The 24177-nt window shown below is 34.6% G+C and overlaps 1 protein-coding gene across 2 annotated transcripts; it reads left to right on the plus strand.

Moving 5' to 3' along the window:
- Positions 1 to 4598: 4598 nt before the first annotated feature.
- On the plus strand, positions 4599 to 23977 carry LOC122315630 (NPC intracellular cholesterol transporter 1-like). Of its 2 annotated transcripts, XM_043131658.1 has the most exons (39): positions 4600 to 4797; positions 5355 to 5431; positions 5750 to 5849; positions 6145 to 6252; positions 6560 to 6676; positions 7186 to 7336; positions 8098 to 8345; positions 8497 to 8685; positions 9354 to 9430; positions 9510 to 9627; positions 9916 to 9999; positions 10510 to 10605; positions 10770 to 10871; positions 11514 to 11582; positions 12154 to 12249; positions 12338 to 12445; positions 14026 to 14139; positions 14334 to 14417; positions 14573 to 14701; positions 14953 to 15151; positions 15269 to 15412; positions 15572 to 15615; positions 16661 to 16744; positions 16856 to 16924; positions 17014 to 17090; positions 17408 to 17477; positions 18945 to 19094; positions 19810 to 19875; positions 20021 to 20165; positions 20323 to 20387; positions 20482 to 20547; positions 20847 to 20940; positions 21647 to 21683; positions 21809 to 21866; positions 21979 to 22089; positions 22722 to 22789; positions 23150 to 23216; positions 23310 to 23378; positions 23512 to 23977. In XM_043131658.1, exons 1-39 carry the CDS (start codon positions 4726 to 4728, stop codon positions 23599 to 23601), a joined length of 3912 nt encoding a protein of 1303 aa, XP_042987592.1. In that variant the 5' UTR covers positions 4600 to 4725; the 3' UTR covers positions 23602 to 23977. The 2 variants fall into 2 exon arrangements, with proteins under 2 accessions (XP_042987593.1, XP_042987592.1); XM_043131659.1 differs by lacking the exons at positions 21647 to 21683; positions 21809 to 21866; positions 21979 to 22089; ... (2 more) ...; positions 23310 to 23378; positions 23512 to 23977 and having other exon boundaries at positions 4599 to 4797; positions 20323 to 20383; positions 20847 to 20945.
- Positions 23978 to 24177: the final 200 nt, after the last annotated feature.

Consider the following 24177-nt stretch of genomic DNA (forward strand, 5'->3'; position numbering starts at 1 on the left):
TAAAATAAATTTAGTATTATTTATAATAAATTAAAAAAAGTTTTGCATCTGATTTATAAAAAAATATTAAGTTAAAAAATGCAGCAGGTTTTCACGTAAGGAGGTTTTGACTCTTTGAATTAATATGTATTTAGTAATTAAAGAGTTAGGTATTTAAATATTAAATTTAATTTAAAATTAAATTAAATTGAGTTTATCTCAATTGAATCTTGCAACTAAACGAAACTTTAAACATTTTCATCAGCTAAAAAATAAAATAAAAAAGAGAGAATTCTGCTTGGTCACTAAGATTTTTCATATGAGAATTTTAAGTTTTAATATTAAATATTAAAATATTATATTTTAATATTATTATTATTTTAAAATTTGAAAAAATAAGAAAAAAGTTGAATTGTTTATTATATTTTTTATGAGAATTTGAAAAAGTTGAAATAATGAGATAGAAATTTTATATTTGAAATGAAAATTTTTTGTGACCAAATAATACCGAAGAAGTTCGTGAATGATTGAAAATGGCAAATACTAACGAAGTATTCTGCTCAATTTTACTGTAAACGAATCATGCGTAATTATGTCTAAATTGATTTTTTCTTGATATTGGGTGAGTGTGTCTTCAATGATTGGGAATGGCAATATTGCTAACACATTATCAGTGATGGGATACCTTAAGTCGGGCATATTATTGTTTCTTGCTTGAAGTAATTAACTTCTTGGTGGAGTGTACATTTACGTGTTTTTAATTCTTATAATTGTGGAAATTAAGAAAAAGTTTATTAATTCATGTCCTAATCGAAACGTGAATGGGGAATTGATAATTAAGAATGTCTATTAACTTAGCAAATAATCAGGAAAATGGGTTGAATTAATGATTTGAGACCCACTTCCTAAGAGCATCCCCATCTGGGTCTGCATATGGATGTTTTCCTTATAATTTAGAGATTTTTTTAGGATTTTGTCATAAAAACACCCCACATCCCGTTCCCCATTTTACGATCTATGTTTCCGGTCTGTACAGGAAATCCCCATCTTTGGGGACTTACTGTACATCCGCATCGTATATTTGGCTCCTGTTTTCCCCTTCCGTCCCGCGTGTTCTTCCCTCTCGCTAGGGTGAACGGTTTGCTTCCTCCCTCAACCAGATTCCTGACTTGTAAGTTCCGTAAATCTGACAATGGAACCATCCAAACCACTGGTGAGGTTTACAATGGGAAAGCAGTCGTTGCTGGCGCCGGACCGGCACACGGATGACGAGGGGTCAATTACCGAGAATGACGAAGTTGCGGAGGGGATCGATCCGGGGGTCTGGTTGATGTACCTGGCCAATGGAGGCGACCTGGAAGGGATCCGCGAGCTCCTCGACTCCGGCGTTGACGTCAATTTCAAGGACATCAAAGGTCGGAGCGCTCTTCATGTCGCGGCCTGCCAGGGCTTCACCGACGTCGCTGCGCTCTTGCTTGCCAGGGTACGATACAAGCCTGCAACTCGGCGAACTCGTCCGCTCCCCTCCGAATCCGGACGAGAATCGACGTCTCCTTCTCCACTTAGGCGTCGTGAAGAACCCTCTGGACGTCGCTCTTGCCGTTCTTGAACGGGGCTGTGAAGAGGAGGAGCGTACCGGAGGTTCCCATTCGGCGGGAGGAGGAGTTGCCGATGCGGAGGTCCTCGACTATGTCGCCTGTCTGGAGGAAATCGCCGGTCCGCTCGTCAGCTTTGGAGCTGCCTTTGAGGCACTCGATGGAGAGGACGGTTGGGGAGGACCTTGAGTCTGAGACGGGCTGAACTCGTCTATTTGGGAATACGACCCACTTCCTTCCTCTACTGTTTGGGAATCCCGAAAATCATCCATGATAGATCTCTAAAAAAATATTTAGTAGAATTTGATATTTGGAAAAAAAAGATAATAAGACAAAATAGTTAGTAGTTAAGATTGTAAATGGAAGAGAGAGAAAAAAATAATAAAAAAATTTTTAAAGATAGGGATGGGGAATGAGATGTAGGAGATTTTTAAAAAATAAATAAATTTTAGGAAATAATTTAAAAAAATGAGTATTTGAGTTAAATTATAGGGATGAGGATGAAGAACCCAATGTGAATGATCTAATTGGAGTCCAGGAATCTCCTTGCAACAAGGGAGCTCAATACGTGTGTACTTATGGTGGTGGATGGCTAGTACTTGTCTTCATCATGACGCCTATGATCGTACTTTTTTATTGGACGACAATCTAATGACTAGCTTGCTTCGGTCGATTTCAATGTGGTTTAGTTAGAAGCTGTATTTTCAATAAGGAAATCAAATTCGAAAAGAACCTAGTACGTACTTATTTGACTGTTTATGTGTTCCTTAGATCACTAGTCATTTTCAAGTACAACATTTGGATAGAAATTGAGGATCTGGTTTAGCCAAAATTGTTAAAAAAACTAGTCCACATTCATCCATTCTAAAGTTAAAATAATAATAAAGTTATGTTATACACAGTTACTTTATGTATTTGTTATTCACTTTACTGATATGATTGATTAAAACAATTATTTTATATTTAAAATAAACGATGTAACTAATCACGTTAGTAGAGTTCACAATGAATATATAAAATGATTACACATAAATTTTTTTTGATAATAATATAATATTATGTATTTTAATAATAATAATTTTTAAATACATTCCATATATTAGTTAAGAATTTGATTTTTATTTAAAATTATTGTTTCTTAATTATTTTTTTCCACAACTTAATTTTCTAACATTATATTTTTTAAATATTTTAAAAATAAATAGTAGCTGATCAAATTTTAAAATATAAATAACTTTACTATAACTTAAAAGTAGAGTCTTTATATTATATAAATTGAATGCAGATAACTTCTACTCAAATTAGTCATAATTTGATTAGACATTAATATTTAACCATATCAATGTCAGAGCTATAAGGAGTGCTCGTTTAGTTGTGCTTTTTTTCTGAAAATGAAGATTTACTGTGTGTGATGAATCCTCAACTTTCCATGACGTAGATAGGCCGTGTGGACATGTCTTTTTCGCTTACCGACCACACTAATTAGAATCTAGTTCCTTCCTAATGACAACAATTAGAGATGGGCAATTGTAATCTTTCCTGATTATCTGATTGAATTATAATATTAAAATATTACAAGATTTATCTTATTTTGATATTCATTTGGTATTATATTGGGAAAATTGGTACTATGGCTCTAATTATGTATATCTACTCATATATATTTTTTATTTTTTTAATAATTAAAGAAGTAACTAGAAGTAAATTTATATATATATTTTATTTTATTTTTCAATAGTTAAGGATGTTTAAAAACATTTATATTTTTAAGGATGTTTAAAAATAAGAAAGCGACTAACATGTTAGTATGTATTATTACGTAACTAAAAATTATAAATGCAAATAATATTTTTTCTATATTTTACGAGTACGATACATGCACAATATTTTTTTTATAACTCTTTTTTATATAATTATATTTTAAAATTAGGATATTAAGTAAAATAATATTATTTTTACAAGTTATTTTTATAAAAAATATCTCTCACTTAAATGATAATTGTATAAGAGATTATAGAAATGATTCTATGTCTATGATTTTATTATTTTTATACCCGTGCGAGAGAACTGTTGTGCCACGTAGTGCACTGCACCGTTTAAAGCTCGCATGATTCTGTCTACGTAGGTTTCGGTCTCCCCAATTGTCGTTTGTAAATTACTAAGTTCTACCATCACTACTAACCTGAATTACAGGAACACCCTTAAATTGACAATCCATAAAGTACTCAAAGAGCTCAATGAAGGGTCGGCTACAGGAATAAACCACCCGACATAACGCCTGAAAGCAAAGGCTGATATTGTAAACAATATAGCATGTGGAAAATATATAAATTCCCTATAATATAATTAATATTATGAAATTTTAGAAGTAAGTGAGAGATAAAGAAACAAAATAATAAAGACTTATCGCCGTCATTTTTAAGAGGATTTAATTTAACAAATAAGACTATAAAAAGAAGAACTTTGCTACAAATAAGTCCACATATCACACTTTATTTATTTATTTTTATTTTTTAATTTTTTTTAATTTATTAATTTAAACTAATTGAATTCTTTTACTCATTATTCATATACAAAATATTTGATAAAAGTAAAATAAAAAATAAAAAAATAAATATGATATTGCAAATGTAAATGAGAAATTATATTTATAAGTCAGTGTTGATAATATATTTAGTAAAATACTTACATGATATATTTTAATATAAAAGATAAATTTTAAAATTTAAATATTTTAAATCAAATATTACTATTTAAGTGACGTAGAAGATATACTGTAAAAATTGGTTTGAGAATAAAATAATTTATTTTACTATATAGTTGTAAAATATATTGTGAAAATTTGTATTACTCTTTATTAAATCTATTATTAAATATGAAGTTTAGATTTCAACCGTTTCAATTCTTAGAGAGGTCCAATATTTATTGAAATTGAATCCGTTAAATAGAAAGCAAGCCATGAATTAATATATCTACGTCAAAAGGACAGCCTGCTTGGGCGGGTAACTATAAATACGGAGTTTGACTCTCCCACTCTGTATACAACCGCAACGCCTCTTCGCTTTTACTTTCGTCTCACACTCTTCACACACTCTCTCTCGCACACAGACATACAGAAGGATACGCATAGCTCGCGGTTTATCTCTCCCAGATGGAACTCTGGTGCAGGAGTAGGACAATGTGGCTTCTTCTAGGGTTTCTCATTTCTGTTTCTTTGTTCCAGGCAAGAACTCCTCTGTTCATGCTCCCTTCTTCATTTTCTCTTCCTCCTTTACTTTTTCTCCCAACTTTTTCCCCCATTTTGCTGCGATCTCTTTCCCTTTTTCTTTTCGTAGCTTTCTTCCTTTATTCGTTTTAAGAGGATATGGTGGAAAAGGAAACTATGAAGAAAATTAAAATTCTTATTTCTTATATTGGAAGATGTTGTTCTTTTTGGAAGGAAACGGAAAATTTTACCTCTGCCAAGCCTTCTACTCGAATTTTTAAGCGAAAGCGGAGGACAGAAGCCAGTTTTTTTTTTTTTTTTCTCCGTCTTCTTTTCGTCTCTAATTTGTTAAGTTTTCATGTATTTTTAGAATTCTTTCGTCCTCTTCTATTCTCTTTTCTCTTCTTCGCAACCAAACGAAGTTCTAAATTATATGTAACTCCTGACTGTCTAATTTAGGCAGGTTTGATTTTAAGTATAAGATATAGATGTAGAGTTGTTCATAAGATGGAGATATGCAAGGGAATGGGACGGTCTCTTTGATTAATTTGTCCGAATATGGATATTATGTGCAGGTCTCAATTACCTTATCTGTAGTGAACGCAGAGATGTCAGACGCGCGGTTTCTTTTGACGTCCGCTGCCACATCAGGGTGAGGAAGTCATTTCTTTTGTTCAATCACCGCAGATTATATACAATCAAATTACAATGGTTAGATTTATGATAGAACCAAAAGTTGCGATAGCGGCGCGCCCTGCTTCTGTATGGTATATACTCAGTGTTGCGTATACTGACATGAAGTGAATTATTTGCGGTCAAAAATAACGAGCGTTTTCTTTCTTTGCAATTCTGAAAAGTCGAATTGTTCTTCCTTACCGAATACTTCTCTAAATTTGATGAAAATAACTTGATTATGTTTGTTTAATTATATCTGGATGCTTGAGAATTTATAATTCTCGATGTTGTTCAGGGAAAGACATACTGAAGACCATTGTGCGATGTATGACATATGTGGAAAACGTACGGATGGAAAAGTTTTGAACTGTCCTTTCGGTTCCCCTGCTATGAAGGTATGGTATAATCGTCTATTTCCGTCCCAGTGTTTGCTCGGCTGGATTACTATTACCACAGCGACCGATATAACTATTGTTTTCTTATTATCTAATGTATGCATATGTCTCACTTTATTATACAACATTTTTGGCCTTGTTTGATTACTGGGTTAATCCCTGTTTCGAAAACAGGGTAGGTGCCAGTCTAACTTACCTCCAGTTCTGCTAGTTCAAGTTTTCTTTTCTATATTTCTTGAAGCCATGAAGGCTGTAATTACCTGATGATTACGTAATATGTTCTCATGCTTACCAGCCAGATGAGTTGCTTTCGTCAAAGATCCAAAGTTTATGCCCAACAATCACTGGCAATGTTTGTTGCACAGAAGCTCAGTTTGACACATTACGAACCCAAGTCCAGCAAGTAAGATTTTTATTGAATCCTACCATTTGTGCCCAGTCTCATTTTTCTCTCTTTTTTTAATCAATTTTGTTAGTTTGGCTAAGATGGGCGGTGGCCACTCCTGTATTATTTGGTATTCAATGTGATAATCCATATTTCTCATTCGTTCATGAAGCATTTGTTGTAAATTTTTTGGTAACTGAGCCTGAGGTCTGCTGAGTTTTAGAGCTCTTCAGATATGTTTGCCCATCTTGCTCTTTCTTTTTCAAGCTCTTCAGTTCCCCCAAAATACTGTCGTTGTGTTTTATAACAATTATTTTTCTTGCAGGCAATTCCTTTCCTTGTAGGTTGTCCAGCTTGCTTGAGAAACTTTTTGAATCTGTTCTGTGAGCTTACCTGCTCTCCGAATCAGAGTTTATTTATCAATGTGACTTCTGTTTCCAAGGTCAGGAACTCCCACTTATCCTTCCTGGTAATGAGTGCAAAGGGTCTTATTGTTGTCATTCCGTTGTGCCCCTTATCAGGCAATCTTGTCTTCCATAACGTTGGAAAGGATAATAATTTTGCAACAAGTAACATTTTATAAGATTGGCAAAATTTTATACTCTTATTTGGAATCTTGTTATTTATAAACAGTTTCTTGTTTACTAAGTTTGAGTTGCCAAAGCACCAGTTTTACCAGTGATCCTATGATCTTTGATATTCTCCTTAGGTATAGATAATGACGTGTACAATATCTATAGTAATCCATGTAGCTTCCCTTTCTATCTTATTGTTGCTCGCTGCAGTATCTTCTATCGGATACAAGTTTGAAATTGCTAAAGCAAATTTTAAACAATTCGTTTTTATTTGAGGAAGTGATTGCCAGAGGAGTATATCTCTTATTGGAGAGGCACATAATGTTGTATATGAATGTGTATATCTATTTATGTGAACTTATTAATTTTTTTTCAGGTTAATAGCAATTTGACCGTGGATGGGATTGATTTTTATATAACTGATGCTTTTGGTGAAGGATTATATGACTCCTGCAAGGATGTAAAGTATGGTACCATGAACTCCCGAGCTCTAGAATTTATTGGTGCTGGTGCTCAAAATTTTAAAGGTATCTGATCCTTTTGAAATTGGAACTTCTGTGTGTGTGCGTGCGCGCCATACGTTGTATGCAGTAATTTTATACTGTAGTGGGGTTGAATAACAAATATCCAATAAGATGCCTAATCTATTAATCATGTTTGTGAATGTGAAATCTTGAAGGCTATCCAAATCCTTGACTATTGTAAATAGCTTGGGTGCTGTCTATAAATCCCACAGTTTTTAGAAGGAAATTATTTGCTGAAAAATTTATTTTAGATTGGAAAATTTCTCAACTTCCTCTTTAAAGGATTGTATTTGGATGCAATCTCATCAATTGGTTTTTTAAGGTTTATGTGGCTGCATAGATATATAGAGGCAAATATATAATTATTGAGAAAGGAAGAGATGTATTTGTTCCTAGGTATTATGAGGCCTCCATGACTAGGAAAAATTATTGCGGATAGGTTTTTTATTTTTATTTTTTCTCAAAATGATAGATGAAAAAATGGTGGAAATCCCCGCATTTTATAATAAAAAAATATGTGAGGTTTTAGAAAGGAAGTACAATATAGTTTTAAAATTTTTTCTGCATGTACAGGAGCAATATTGACATTTAATTTTTCTTCTTCTTTCATGCCATTACTTCCTTACTAAGTTGTTTACATTTTAATCATTTTAGTGGCAAGGAAGAACGTTTTGGTCTTTGAGGTGCTAAGTGCTTTTACATGTTTTGTAATTATTCATGCTGTTCTATATGTTGTACTGCTCATACTATAATTTTTGTGGCAGAGTGGTTTGCATTTATTGGTAGACAGGCAGGGCTAACTTTGCCAGGTTCGCCATATGCCATTATGTTCCGTCCAAATCCTGCCGAGTCATCTGGAATGAAACCTATGAATGTTACTTCTTATTCATGTGGTGATATTTCAATGCGCTGTTCTTGTGGTGATTGTCCTTCATCTCCAGTATGTACTAATACTTCTCCTTCTGCTACCCACAAAAGTGGTTCTTGTTCAGTGAGAATTGGGTCTCTTAAGGTGAGAGCCTATTGTACTGTAGTTCCAAACATTGGCAGCTGCTTTGATTTATATGTTCATTCCAATTCAAATTCTTTTTGGCACTAAGTCGTGTAACCTCATATAACAGAGATGACTTCGCTAATATAGTTTCTCTGTTTGCCAACTGCAGGCCAAATGTATTGACTTTGCATTAGCAATCCTGTATGTCATACTGGTTTCTATATTCTTAGGATGGGGTTTATTTCATCATACAAGAGAAAGGAACCCGCATTCTAGAACAAAACCAGTGTTGAATGCAATGGATGTTGGTCAACTCCATTCTGTTAACAGGAAAAAGGATGAGAACTTCCCCATGCAGGTACAGGCTGATTACCTACCATTCCCAGTAATTAAATAATCATCCGGGCTAAATTAGTCAGATATAATAATATAGCTTGAGGGCAAGGCTCATTGGTCACTAGCTGTTTAAACAATGAAAAGAAAAAAAATACTAATTCATTGGCCTCACCTAGTTTAATAAAATTACTATTTACTGATAAGAAAAAAATCCTGTGGCTTGTTTCTCTCAGAGGAGTTTATGTGTTGTGTGTGTGTATATTTGATAAATGGGGTAGATTTTATTCAAACTCGAAAAAGGGAATAACTAGAAAATCCTAAAAACCATAAGCAAAAGTTTGAGTTGCCACCTTATAATCCTAGACTCTCATTAATTTATTAATTGATATAGATTTTCCTAGCCAAGGACCAAAAAGAAAGGAACCTGAACTCACTGGCCACACTCATTTACATGCTTTTGCTTTTTAACGTTCTTTTGTCTGACTGAATAAGTACCGTACTAGCAACCACAATACTGCTCAGCTTTGCTCATTATCTGGCTCATGATGGACTTGGACATAACTCTCTTCTATTATTCCTCCATTTTTCTATTTCCTACAAAAAGAATTTATGCTCCATTTTTTTAGAAGTGTACTTTCTGTTCCTTTCATTTTTTGGCTAATCTTATCGCATGTTTTCTTTGAATATCAGATGCTTGAAGATTCTCCTCAAATTAGAAATGGGGTCCGGCTTTCAGTCGTGCAAGGATACATGTCAAACTTTTACAGGTAACTGTCATTTCCACTAATACTTACGATTCTAAAAGCAGAATGATTTTTGACATCGTGTACATGTTTTCATGTTCAGGAGATATGGAACATGGGTTGCTAGAAATCCGACCTTGGTTTTGTGTTCATCATTGGCTGTAGTTCTTATGCTTTGTTTCGGTCTAATCCGTTTCAAGGTGGAGACGCGGCCTGAGAAGGTATTGGTTTGGCACATAAATGAGCTTTATTTTCAGTGGAATACCATCTTTGTTAAATTGTTTGTGGATTAATATTCTCATTGTTTCATTCTGTATACATGGATTCTCAAGTGTATATTTAGCTTCTTGGAATCTTTTATTCAACATTAACAGCTTGATCCTATCTCTAGCTTCCTGAAGGGACTGGCTGTTTCCACTATCTAGTACAAAATTTTTACTTGTATTTTAACGTTGTTACTATATTTGTGTTGTCTACATTTATGTCATTTGATATATGCACTGTTTCAGCTATGGGTTGGGCCTGGGAGTAGAGCTGCAGAAGAGAAGCAATTTTTTGACAGCCACCTAGCCCCTTTTTACAGAATTGAACAGGTTCTACTTTGATGAGCTTAGAAGTTTCTTTTTTCACACCTTATTTCTTTGAGCTTCTGTCATTGTATTCAATGGATCTAGTTTTCATGAGTTTCTTGTATCATTTTCTAGCTCCTAACTTGTAACTAGGTGTTCTCTTTTGTATACTTCCCTGTGTACTTAGGCAATGCCTGGTTACCTGATTCAAGAAAAAATTATTTTACTTATTAAAAAAAATTTGTCACCTTATCTAGTCTTTTGTTATACTTATTATAATTTAACTAGGTTTAATAACTATACATTTACACGGAAATACTTTATTTATGGCCTTAAGGAGACCCAATGTCAGTTTTCACTGATACTATTCATGGATGTTTCCCATCACTGGTGGAAAGATCCTGACTCCGCCACTGACCAAGGAGTTGATAACAGTGCTGGCCATTTTTTACTTCTTACGCAGCACCATGGTGGGGGATTGTGGTATTTATTTCACTTCAAAGAGCTAATAATGTTCTGCATTTTTCTTTCCAGATTATATTAGCAACAATCCCAGATGCTATGGATGGTAGATCACCAAATATAGTGACTGAGAGCAACATTAAGTTACTGTTTGAGATACAAAAGAAGGTATACATTGCGGTGGTTCTTTTTAGATGTGACTTGCAATGGACTATGATTTTATTTTAATTTTCTTTCTAGATATTTTTTTCTTCATTTTCTTTATAAATCATTTGTGAGTGTGGCCATGTAATTTTTTCCAATGTCACTTCTTTTTTTTTTCTTTTTTTCAGGTTGATGGAATTCATGCAAATTATTCAGGATCAATGATAAGCCTCAGTGATATTTGTATGAAACCACTGGACCAGGATTGTGCCACTCAAAGTGTTTTACAGGTAAACTTGGTGGTCTGTGCTTGGGTACCGCACGCTATTGGATCTAATGATGGAACTCATAAAATCTTTTTTCTTTTTATGTTTGTGTAGTTAAAGTCCATTTTAATAATACTTTTTTCCATGTTTGTTATTGGGTGCTTTAAAGAAGTCTAATATGAGAAGAAAGACTTGATATGGTTACACTAACCTAGTTTTTCTTTTATACATGTATATATGCCAAAAGAACTGACCTAAAGGCCCTTTATTTCTTTATTCATTTGTTTTTCCTTCTGTTCGTATTGATACATTGGCAAGTTTTTGTGTAGGACACTTGGCATTGGTGAGCAAAAATTAATTAATTAATTTATGATTTAGAATATAAGGTAGCTATTTCAAATTGTTGTTGGGCTTCCATCTGATATTGCCTGTGTTATTGTTTCATTGTGTAACAGTTAACATATCTCTGTTTTTTTTTCAATTTGGCATTGCATCTTGCTAAGATTTTCATCTGTTGTGATCTGTTTTTGTTGAAGTGCCATGTTATATTAATTCTAGTTATGGCTAAAGCTCCTTGATATCTACTGTCATGATTGGTTTTTTTTACAAGTATATCTAATGTATGAGATTAACCTACTTTTTCCTGTTTTCTTCTCTTCGTGACAGTATTTTAAAATGGATCCTGAAAATTATGACAATTATGGGGGAGTTGAACACCTTGAGTATTGTTTTCAGGTATGCTTTTTTGGTAATTTCCATCTTCATTTTGTATAAAGCTGTAGAGCTTAGCTTTGCCGTGTCCGTTTACACTTACATTCCAAGCATTTTCATGAACTCTTTTTAATCCAATTGTTTATGATACCTACTATTAGCGCATTCGTATCTTTTTTTTTTTTCTTCATAGCAAATACACACGCACTCACACACACACAGACACATGCTCCAAAAACCAGGTGCCAGGGAGTTCATAGGAGAGAGAAGGCATGGGTGAATATGCTTCATTTGTGTTTAAACACAGTATATTAGTTGTTCAAAAGTAGTAACTTTCTTTTGGAGACATGATGCTTTCTAAGGTGACAAAAGATTATGGGACGAATGGAACATCTAAGTTATGATCTTCATGAGCTTAAATAGTGCTATAATGTCAATGTCAGATTGACCAGCCTCAAACACTAATGTGCTGACATTATATTCGTAGGGTCAGTGTGCTTAGATTTTGATCCTTAGCTATGATGAAACAATTATTTGGCATCATGGCTAGAGCTCTAAACTTTTTTTTGCTCATTCTGTACCTCTATTCTTTCAGCATTATTCCTCTGCAGACAAATGCATGAGTGCATTTAAAGCTCCTTTAGATCCAAGCACTGCATTGGGAGGTTTCCCCGCAAACAATTATTCTGAGGTAGTAATCCTTTTCATCCCTTTTAATTTGGCAACTTAATTGGATTGTGGGAGCATGTGATAACCCTATGGTGATGATTCTGTGACAGGCTTCTGCATTCATAGTTACTTATCCTGTAAATAATGCTATTGACAAAGAAGGAAATGAAACTCAAAGAGCAGTGGCTTGGGAGAAGGCTTTTATTCAGTTAATGAAGGTTTGTTCTTTGTACAATTTTCCCTTCAATGGTTGTTTCTTGTGCAATTGTGTTTTTTCTGAAGTATTGGGTTTCTTATTTCTTTTGTTAAGTAAGTTAATATTAATAATTGAGTGGGGGGAGCAACCTGTGTACAGAGAAGTGTACTAACTAGAAGTTGAAAAAGAACACGAGTTCATAAAATCAACAAAGCTAGCAAATTGCGAACTGTTGTGGGCAGCCATTCCCAACTATGAAGAGATTTGAGCATAATCATAACTCTAGTATTATCTTCTCACCATCCTCAAGGTTCTATTATTACACTCCTACCAAACGCACCACATTAAGCACAAATGAACTTCCTCCAGATTTTGATGTTACTGTGGCTCCCCAAAAGGTTTTTCTAACAGGCCGGCATCTCCACCACACAGCTGAGGCATGATCCAGTTGTATCCAAAAGATGAAAGATCAAAATGTAACTCCATAACCGCCTCATGTTGAATTAGGAGATGATCGATGCTTTCTTTGCCTTGTTTGCCCATACAACACCACCCCATTATGGTGATCAGTCTTTTTCTCAAGTTGTCCTCCATAAGAATCTTCTCAAGGGCTTCTATCAAACAAAAAATGCCTCCATTAGCTCTTTCAAAGGAATGAACCTCCAGCTTGAAGGATGAGCGCGTGGTAGAAAATTTAACCTCGAACGTCTTTTTTTTTACAGAATATTACTCGATGCAGTAATGAAGAGATATCCTCCACCTCCTGGTCATATGCTGATCTGATAAAAATAATATTTCACTGCAGTTTGTTGTCAGAAAACTGCATAAGTTCTGCTACTGAAGCATCCTTACAGCTTGAAATGCTAAACAGAACTGGGAATACTACCTTTGAAGATTGATTTCTACACCAAACATCATACCAAAATCTAACCTTCAATCAATTTCTCACCTTAAAACTGACGAAATGTGGGTGTTAGCGCTGTAATACTATATCTGTAAGTCCTAATTTATCTTTGTGCTTAGTCTAAGAAATTTATTAGTGAGGGTGTTATTGTTTATTTGGTTTTTAGTGACTTTCTAGGTCATCTTCGAGAATAAGTTAGAATAGCTAGTGAAAACCATGTTTATCCAGGTTAAATATTTAACTTTTTTCAAGACTATAAATATGGCTTCTAGCAATTGCAGAAACAAAGCTTGGATTTGCTAGTGCCATCCTAGCCTGCAGTTGGTCTTAAGATATGAATGTGTGGACGTAACCAAGTTCTGCACTCTAAATGTAAACATCCCAACTTCTGCATTGCAAAAAGGAAATGTGCCATGATTATGAGCAAATTCATGGCAGCCTATGATAAAAACATCTGGCCCTAAGTGGTCAAATAAGTGGAAATGGATTTAGTTTGCTGACCCAAGTTGTTGGGATAATGTTATCATCTTGCTGTGCTGCTTTAGAAAGCAAGGCTGCCGATTTTGAACTGTTGATGTGATATGATTAGATACATATTCCCGCATTAGCATTACTAATTTGTTGGTGGTTGGAACTCCTTTTTATTTTTATTTTTTATTTTTTTTAATCTCTTCTACTTAATTTCTTGTTTCTGTTAGGATGAGTTGTTGCCGTTGGTGCAGTCTCAAAATTTAACACTTTCTTTTTCCTCGGAAAGCTCTATTGAGGAAGAATTGAAAAGAGAAAGTACCGCAGATGCCATTACTATAGTGGTCGGTTTTTCTTTCCCCCCCTTTTTCCTTGAGTGTGGAAAGATTTGGAAACAACTTTTAAAATATTCCCAAACTCATTTATTTTCTTCATTGTATAGGCTTGTGGCTGAGCCATTTTTCTTCTATTATCTTCATATGTACTTTTTAATCAAGTTACAATTTCTTGTCTATATTTATTACTTTATTTTTTGCAGATAAGCTATCTCGTGATGTTTGCTTACATTTCTCTTACTTTGGGTGATACACCTCGTTTATCTTCTTTTTATATTTCATCCAAGGTATGGTCTCATCCTTGGTTTAATTGTTCTTCTATCTTGATGGAATTTTTGTTTATTCTGGAGTCCTGCTCTTTAGTGTTTGGAATGCTGAATATCTGCATAGGAAGCTTACCTTTCTCTAATACAATTGATATCATATGATGGGTGAATTCCAGATGTTGCTTGGTTTCTCTGGAGTCATTCTTGTCATGCTGTCCGTTCTTGCATCAGTCGGATTCTTTAGCGTCATTGGAGTAAAATCGACACTGATCATTATGGAAGTTATTCCTTTTCTTGTTCTAGCTGTAAGTTCCTTCCCACCTGTATCTTTTAAATTTCATGCGTTATTTCTACAACATTGTGATTACCCTGTTCTTGACTGGAAGGATATACTCAATCCTGTTTTGTTGTGCAGTAGCTGCAAAATGTTCATTAAATTTGTCGCTCATCTTGCAGTTAACTTTTCATCCATTTATGGTGATGAACCCCACCATTTTTCTCTCCCCATTGTTGTGTCAACATCATCTTTATATGGTCGATCTTTTTTTAATATCAGGTGGGGGTGGATAATATGTGTATACTGGTGCATGCTGTCAAGCGGCAACCATTAGAGTTGCCTTTAGAAGGACGGATAAGCAATGCACTTGTGGAAGTAGGGCCATCCATAACACTAGCCAGTCTCTCAGAGGTTTTAGCTTTCGCAGTTGGAAGTTTTATTCCTATGCCGGCTTGCCGTGTGTTCTCCATGTTTGCAGGTTAAAAGTATTCATGCATTTCAATATCACCTGCGAGTATGCTTTCATAATTTTATCATATCATGATATTTCATCCCTGGCAATATGTTTAAACTCTGTTTGCACATTCTTCTGCAGCATTGGCTGTTCTTCTCGACTTCCTTCTGCAAGTTACAGCTTTCGTTGCTTTAATTGTTTTTGACTTTCTCCGAGCTGAGGATAGGAGGGTTGATTGTTTTCCATGTATAAAAGTTTCTTCATCAGATGTGGACTCTGATAAAGGTATCCTTGGTACTTTTATAATTTATGGTTAATTGATGGACAATCCTGATTCTCTCAGATGATTGTAGATTGCAAAATATTAGCTTCTTTTTCGTTTTTAGTGGTTTACCTCTTCTTGTACACTTAAATCTAATTGAAGGCTTTCTTATGGAAACATAGGCATTGGGCAGAGAAAGCCAGGATTGCTGGTTCGTTATATGAAGGTAATTGGCTTTTAAAAAATTATGGAAATTGTATTTTTTTAATAAAATTGCGCTAAACTATAATCTGAATGTATAAATAGGAGATAATAGTTCCCCAAAGTAAATAAAATTTGAGATTGAAAGGAATTATAGAAGTAATAGGAGAGAATGAGAATATTCAGGGGTTGCTTAAAACATCGTGAACTGCAATATATCAGAAATCTTTTGCTAACATGGGATTCCTATAACTGAGGAGAAAGCGCTCTTACCTCTCCTTCTTAAGCCTCATGGTATGTATGCCCCATCCCTAGGCCAAACGGAACCAGGTCAAATTTTGAACGGTTGCAGCATGTCTAGTATAATTAGTTGTCTCTATTTTGGTAGGCTTTTCATGCTCCTTAAGCATAAGCCATAACTCTTTTCATGCCTGGTTGATCATTCAGTTTGTGGCACGTGTAATAAGTTTCTGATATTGCTCAATGTATCAATATTATGCAGTTCAAAGCAATTTATTGTGTATCCTAAAGATAATATTAAGTTTTCTGCTGGTAGATATTTTCCAATCCTAGTGGAGGTTTTTCCTAGCGTGCCTCACTTAGATGTGGAAGCCTTTACAGACTTATACTATATATCTGTAAGGGACCATAAATGAAAACGCATAATTTTTAAACATGAATTCTAGTTTTATTATTCAATTACAAACTCAAGCACTAAAGGCACGGCATACTCTAAAAGTTTACAACTTTCTCATGTGGTGACAAATAGATCACAAATGATTGCATCAAGCTCAGGCAGTCGGGGAAAGGGTATGATTGCTTCAAGGTCAGGTAGTCAGGGAAAGGGCATGAGGCTTTGTTGAGTAGCATGCTAAATGTTATTGTACTTTCAGTTACTAATGGTGGACATTGTCCCTACTAATTCCAGGAATTGTTCGTGCTAAATATTTTTCCTTTTAGAAAAGGATCATTATTGCCTGGTGGTTTGAATTTCTTTTTTCTGGTTACAATCTTGGTGTTTATTGTTTACCCTACTTTCTAATCTTGTTGGGTTCCAATGTTCATTTCAGGAAGTCCACGCACCCTTCCTCAGTTTTTGGGGAGTAAAAATAGTTGTCATTTCAGTCTTTGTTGGATATGCATTGGCTAGTATTGTAAGTTTATTTTTTCCTTGATCATTTTTTGGCATTCTGTGAGATTATGAGGATTTATCTGTTTGTTTCTCCTACTTGTCTGAAACTAACCTCACTCTCTCTGAATCTCAGGCATTATGCACTAGGATTCAACCTGGTTTGGAACAAAAGATTGTTCTTCCTCGAGACTCCTATCTTCAGGTTGAAGTAATTGAAATGTTTTCGTTACAAATGGATCATAAGAAGAAGTATTTACTCGTTATGCTAAGACTACATTTCTATTTCTACAGGGATATTTGAATGATGTTTCAGAGTATCTCAGAGTTGGACCCCCGCTATATTTTGTTGTGAAGAACTATAACTATAGGTATCTTATTGTCCTTATATTCCCTTTTGCTGCCAAGTTGATCGCTTTTGTAGCTATATCATTAGTCTTGTTATGATACCCTTGCTTCTTTACCTTGATGAAAAGAGGAAGGGATCAATTTCCAGCTGCCTGTTTTGTTTTTATACAATATGATGAAGAGGAAATTAAGCTTTTAATCATGATACCATTTGATTTTAACCTGTATGTCTCCATGATGTGCTTTCATGGGAGAAAACGTGTCGAGGGATGAAACTTGATTTTGATTGATGTTTGTCACCATGTTAAGACTGCATTACTGATGTTGCTCTACTCCTCAGCTCAGAATCAAGACATACAAACCAGTTATGCTCCATCAGCCAATGTGATTCAGACTCCCTTTTAAATGAGGTAAACCTTCCTCTTTTGACACATATGTCTTAAGCGCTATTCGATCTACATATCAAATGCCTCCCATATTCTTTTGATAATTTCTTTTGATCCTCAAACTTTTGCACAAGGTGACATATACGTTCATATTATTCTCTACTTATTTGAGCCTGTTCTTTTCGGTACATCTTTTACATTCCTCAATTTCTTTCACCACTTTCTCACTTATAAAGAAAATATATCTTTCACATTTTTCAATAAAAAATTATTGTATATATTCATGTTAAACTCTCTTTGGCTTTCTATCCGTATGATTTTAGAAGCTGAGTTTCTTCGAAGATTAATTTATTCTAGAGGCTCAATAGCAAATTACTTTGCCATGTAGTGTTTTTTTATTGGCACTGGGTCCCAAGAATAACGTCCTGACTAATCCTGGGGGTGCATAGGCCATCGGCAAGGAGTTTCCCGCAAGTGCACTTCGGGTAATTTAAGGAGAAAGTCCCTCTGTCCGATGTACCCTAAAGATTGTTTGCACCCAAGGGGATTTGAGCCTTAGACCTGGGGGGAGCATACCCCCAATCCTAAGGCCTTTACCACTTGAGCCAACCCCTAGTTCTAAACAAATATAATTACACATATTGATAAATGGTCCAAATTTCTTATAAAAAAGTAAACAAATATATGCAGGGAGGCATATTTGTCATTTGATTGTAAATTTATCCTTTTATCTTTAGTATTGAACAATTGTTTGAAGAAAAATTGTAGTTATTATAGATTTCCTCATATCGTATTGTATTTCCACCTTTAAAACGTTGGACTTTTAAGGGGAATCATTTAATGCATTGTCTTTGAAATAAATTTACAAATTTAAATGAGCAGCCCCCCTTAATTTAAACTCAAATAAAGCAAATAAAAAGGTTTATTGACTTTTCAATGAAAGTGTAAGGAGAGTTATAAGAATTGTGTTTATTGACCCTTCTAAGTGGATAATTACTTGGTATATCCCAAAACAGAATAATAGACAATATGAGATGAAGATAGCACACACATATAGTTTATCTAGCTAATTATGTCATTATATATTAAAGTATGCCTACAAAAAATATATGTGAGTATATTTTATATTTATCAACTATATCAGAACTCGGGTGGAAAAGCACAAGTTTGATAGCCATTTTTAAAAAAATTGATATTAAGGGCCTATGGTATTGGATATCACATGTTAATAAGGTTGTATATTACTCATTTTAATTCATTCATTATCTGCTAGGACCATGAAAATATGGGATTAATGTATTATTGTTCAATGTGTTATTCTTATGACCCGCTTTATTTATTTCATAGAGCACATTCATGTGAATATGAATCTTTTATAAAAGGTGAGATATTGACTAGTTTGGTTTGTTGGACGTTTGCTACTCATTTATCTTTGGTTGCCCACTTAGTTCATCCTCTTAATTTGAATTATTTGTCTTTTTGCTTCTTTAGATTGCCAGAGAATCCTTAACACCAGACTCAAGTTACATTGCTAAGCCAGCTGCTTCATGGCTTGATGATTTTCTTCTGTGGATGTCTCCAGAAGCATTTGGGTGCTGTCGAAAGTTCACGAATCAGAGTTATTGCCCCCCTGATGACCAGGTCTTGATCCAAATATTCTTAAAGTTCTTTTTCTTTTTTCTTTTTTTCTTTTTTTGGTTGATGTGGAATCTTACCAAGGTAGTCTGTCGGTCCCTTGGACACCCCACCCATAAAAATTCGTGTATTAATCTAGGGGAAGTCCCACTGTGCAATCAAACTCAAGATGTCTGAGTCTGCATCTCATCTCAATTCCACCCTTTGATTACTAGGCTGCATCTTGACGGGTCAATCTTTCTTAGAGTTATCGCTTCTTTTTTCTAACATTAGTATGAAATTTTGGGGTTTTATTTTTCTAATTAGACTGCTTTAGATTAGGCTTAATCATATTACTTATAAAAAAAGGATTAGGCTTACTCGTGTCTATAACATTAGACTTTGATGCACAGAGGTATTGGAATTTGGACTGAATAGGTTTGAAAGGCTCAGGTCAAAATTATTTCTCTCAAAACAGTGAAAATTCTTTCCACTTCAAAAATATAGATCTCAGTTTTCTAACATTTTTGGTAACAGGCCTCCATTTTTTAATTATAAAGCAATGGGCTTTTTTGTATTCAATATCTTGCTTGACTATGTATGAGCCACATCATGGTAACGGTGATCATGCAATAAATCAAATCATGCTTTTCCTGTAGGTTTTTGGACTTGGCCACTATTATTAATTTTGTTCTGTGTTGCTTTCATACCATTGTAATCACTGAAGTAAGTTCTCTTCCAGCCTCCCTGCTGTTCTCCTAATGAAGTTTCTTGTGGCCTGGATGGAGTATGCAAAGATTGTACCACGGTAATTTACAGACTATAGATTACAGAAAAATCTTTTGAATGAATCTTCTGCGTCTTTGCTTTATACTATTACTCAGTCTTTGTTTGTGAAATAGACATTTTTAAATTGAGGGGTCTTATTTACTAACGGTTTTGGAGCTGTCCAGTGCTTTCGTCACTCAGATTTGCATAATGACCGTCCATCTACAGTACAATTTAAGGAGAAACTCCCATGGTTTCTGAATTCCCTACCCTCTGCTGCTTGTGCCAAAGGTGGCCATGGGGCTTACACTAGTAGTGTGGAACTGAAAGGTAGGTAGGATCAAATGTTTTTCTTCCATTATTTGTCTTCTTTAAAAAATATCCAGTATTTAGACATGTAATGGTTTACTCTTTGAGCTCATAGTATGTGGCCCAAAATCTAAATTTGGTATTAATTATATAATTGTTATTAATTGCATATTAACAGGATATGAGAATAATGTTATTCCAGCATCTTCATTCCGTACGTATCATACACCCCTCAACAGGCAGGTACGGCGGTGTCTTTTATCATGAGAGTCAGACTGCCTTTTGTTGTTTTTTTTAATCCTGTATTACAGAGGGGCCCCACTTTGTTATATTTTAGATCGACTATGTTAATTCAATGAGGGCTGCTCGAGAGTTCACATCAAAGATTTCTGATTCTCTGAAGGTAATATCAGTGCTCCCTGTCTCAATTCTTTCATCTATCTTTTTGGAACTAATTATGAAAAAAGAATTCTCAGTTAGTATTAAATTAATTTTGCACCATTGTCAGGCGGTTCTCACCAATACTATTGACAGTAGAATACAATGATAGTTAATCACTTTGACCCCTACAATAAACAAGAATCCCTACAACATTTCATATAAGCCTCTTTTCACCTTATACAAGAAAAAGATTTTTTTGCAGAATGCACCGTGTAATAGTTTATCTTGCACATCTGTTAATGACATTTCTTCTTGCTGCAGATTGAGATCTTCCCATATTCAGTCTTTTATATGTTTTTTGAGCAATACCTTGATATATGGAGGACAGCTCTGATCAATCTCGCTATTGCTATTGGTTAGTGAACTTGAGGACTGTCAATGGAAAACTGACGTGTATTTATGTTCTCAGGACAAATAAATGTGATCTATGAGCTATGCTACTAAGTTATGGTTTCAATAGTCTCATTTGTTTTTGCACAAAGGACTTGGTTGACCATCTAGAAGCTACGGATATTTAATTGCCTGCTACGTATATTATTGCCATGATAACCTTTGGCATATTTGTGTCTGTGCCCCTGCATGTGTGTGTTCTGTTTTTCTATTTTGTGGGATGGTTGTTGCCAAGAAATATTACTTCCCCCTTTTTTGTAGATTTCTGTATAGTTCGCCATACTTTTTAATGCTTAATGGAAGAGGATGTTTCGTAGGCTATAACATCATTCTTTTCCCACCATGTAGATTTTTCATATAGAATAATGACTCAATGTCTTTTTATTTAAGTTAAAACCACAAGCATGAGGCAAGGGATGAGTAAAAGTTTTTGGTTAGCTGTCTAACCCCTTTGACTATCAGGCAGCTTGGGGCTGAGATTTTGAAGAGGATACTATTGTTTTATTTGTTGAATTAAATAAAAAGGATTAAATTCTTTTGATAATTTGACTTTTTACATGAGATTTGGATTTCAGAGTGAATATTAAATAATCTAGCATAAATGTACATGATTCAACTCATGGTTATTTTGACTAACAAGAATTTTAATTAGATATGTTTGATGTAAACAGGTGCAGTGTTTATTGTTTGCTTAGTCATCACATGCAGGTGAGTATTAATGCTATTAGGCTATGCTTTAGATAATAGCTTTCTTTTCTCCTTGTCAGTGATGTTCTATTCTTTCTGAAATAACTGAGAGATCCTGTTTCTTGTTCTTGACTTATCATTTGTAGTTTTTGGAGTTCAGCAATTATTTTTCTTGTGTTAGCAATGATTCTCGTAGATCTCATGGTAATTTTCTTCCTGTATACCTGGTTTTTTAACTTTGAAATTGTGATGTTAACTATTACTTAATTAATTTGTTGTTTTCCTTTTGCTTCGCTTACAAGATTACACTGTACAGGGTGTGATGGCAATTCTGGATATACAATTGAATGCAGTCTCTGTAGTTAACCTTGTTATGTCAGTGGGCATTGCTGTTGAGTTTTGTGTGCATATGACACATGCTTTCTCGGTCAGTATCACTCTTTCATTCTATTTTCTGCTTGTAAAAGGACATTTCCCCATTGGTGCTTGATCGACCTGTGCAAACTTAATTTTTTCATACTACATTATGTATTTGTTTCAATGGTATAAAATACATTTTGTTGAAATCTATTCCTTTTCCCACACATGATTTACTTGAATCTTAATATCAAGGGGAGAGAGGCCAAGCATATACTTGATACCATTTTAAATAAGCCACAAAATCAGACCAAAATAAAATGCCATTCTTGATATCATTACACTTAGAAAGGAAATGGGAATGGCCTAGATGTGGAGCTAAGCAGCGCAAAAGAATCCTTTTATCAACCACAATTACATGGGATTATGGTTTACTTGATTTGAGTTTCAATATCGCTACAACCACATTCTTGCTCATGGAATATGAAGTGTTAAATAATGGAGTGTAGTAGCAGAACTTTGAATCTTTTAACTATTTTTGTAGTTGTGAAAAAAATTAATTTGTTTTGAGAGTTATGGTTGGTGAGTCACCCCCTACTGAATGCTAGGACATTGTCTCCTCTTTCTTCGGCTTTATAGTTTTCTTTAGTGCCACGATAAGGAAATTTCTTCTGTTAGTCTACTCATATATTTCTTGTGCAGGTAAGCAGTGGAGATAAGGAACAACGCACTAAGGAAGCTCTGGGTACGATGGGTGCATCTGTCTTCAGGTGCTATTTTTGTTCTTCAGTGGCAACAGAGATAATGTCCAGGATCCCAAAGAAACTGCGCATTACTCTCTGACATATATAAATAGACTATAGTGTACTTCCTCAAAATAACTGTAGTATTCCATATTTCTATTTTTAAAAAATAAAATTGTAGACATGAATTCAGCTTCTAATTGTAGTCCAGGCTCCTATTTTGTCCAGATAATGACATTTCAGGTCCAATGTCATTGTTGTCTTCTTGACACTGCTGCCAAATGAGTTTTGCCCTATTTACATGCCACAATTTCAGCATAAAGTTTTTTCTGTCAACCAGAAACTATCTCAAAATTTAAATAATCTGTCTTCAACATAATTTTGCAGTGGAATTACGCTGACAAAGCTAGTTGGGGTGATCGTTCTTTGTTTCTCAAGGACAGAAATTTTTGTGGTATTAATCCCTCTCTAAACTTCGCTCTCTTAATGTTTTTATGGTCAATAATTTTTGGTGTCTTTAATATGTTCTCTGCCTATGTCATCCCAGGTCTATTACTTCCAAATGTACCTCGCATTGGTCCTCCTTGGTTTCTTGCATGGACTTGTTTTCTTACCTGTACGTCCATAATATTCCCCTTATTACAATACCACAATGTTTTTGTCCTGATGTGATTCCCATTTGTCTACCAATCGAGAGAGGTGAATAATGTGAGGAAGTCACGTCTCTTCTTGGCTTTTTATGTTCACAGGTATTTTTGAGCATATTTGGTCCACCGTCAAGATGCGTGCTTGTGGAGCAGCTAGAAGATCATACGTCTTCTTCTTCATCACAGCTGTAGTCAGACTTTTTTTGTAGGTTATAATCCTTCCCTTTGAAATTTCATGTATCATTAGTGCAAGAAAATATCTCCAGTAGCTTCCAACACGTAGTATATAAGGATCTTTCGACAAGGAAAAATAAAAGGGGACAAAAAGGCATCGAATTTTACCTTTTATGTCACTTTAGTAATGGGAGCTATGGAAAGAGAAGTAAATAACTTTTGTTTGTCTTTTGGTCCATCAAGGTTGATAGGTTCTTTTCTGTACGGCTAATGGCGGTGACATGCACTGACCCAGATGGCAATTAGAGCACTTCTTGATGTACAATTTAGATGAACTAGAAAAAAAAATTGTGATAACATCTATGAAAGAATTCAAAAATGAACATTGAAAGCATGAGTTTAATCTCTCTCTCTCTCTCTCTCTCTCTCTCTCTCTCTCTCTCAGTTGCAAGTTTTTCTATATCCTCTCTGAGTTTAACAAGAAAAAAAAGAACATTGAAAGAATGAGTTTAACTGGACGGAATCTCTCTCTTTCTCAGTTGCAAGTTTTTCAATATCCTTTGAGTTCGTCCATGGACTTGTATGATCGCAACT

Source organism: Carya illinoinensis, chromosome 7, assembly GCF_018687715.1.
Source record: "Carya illinoinensis cultivar Pawnee chromosome 7, C.illinoinensisPawnee_v1, whole genome shotgun sequence".
In the NCBI taxonomy this organism is placed as follows: domain Eukaryota; kingdom Viridiplantae; phylum Streptophyta; class Magnoliopsida; order Fagales; family Juglandaceae; genus Carya; species Carya illinoinensis.

Coding starts and splice junctions, on each gene's coding strand:
- LOC122315630 (XM_043131658.1), top strand. CDS start 4,726: ATGGAACTCTGGTGCAGGAGTAGGACAATGTGGCTTCTTCTAGGGTTT. Junction 5,432..5,749: donor ACGTCCGCTGCCACATCAGG/GTGAGGAAGTCA, acceptor GATGTTGTTCAG/GGAAAGACATACTGAAGACC. Junction 19,876..20,020: donor TATGCAAAGATTGTACCACG/GTAATTTACAGA, acceptor GGAGCTGTCCAG/TGCTTTCGTCACTCAGATTT.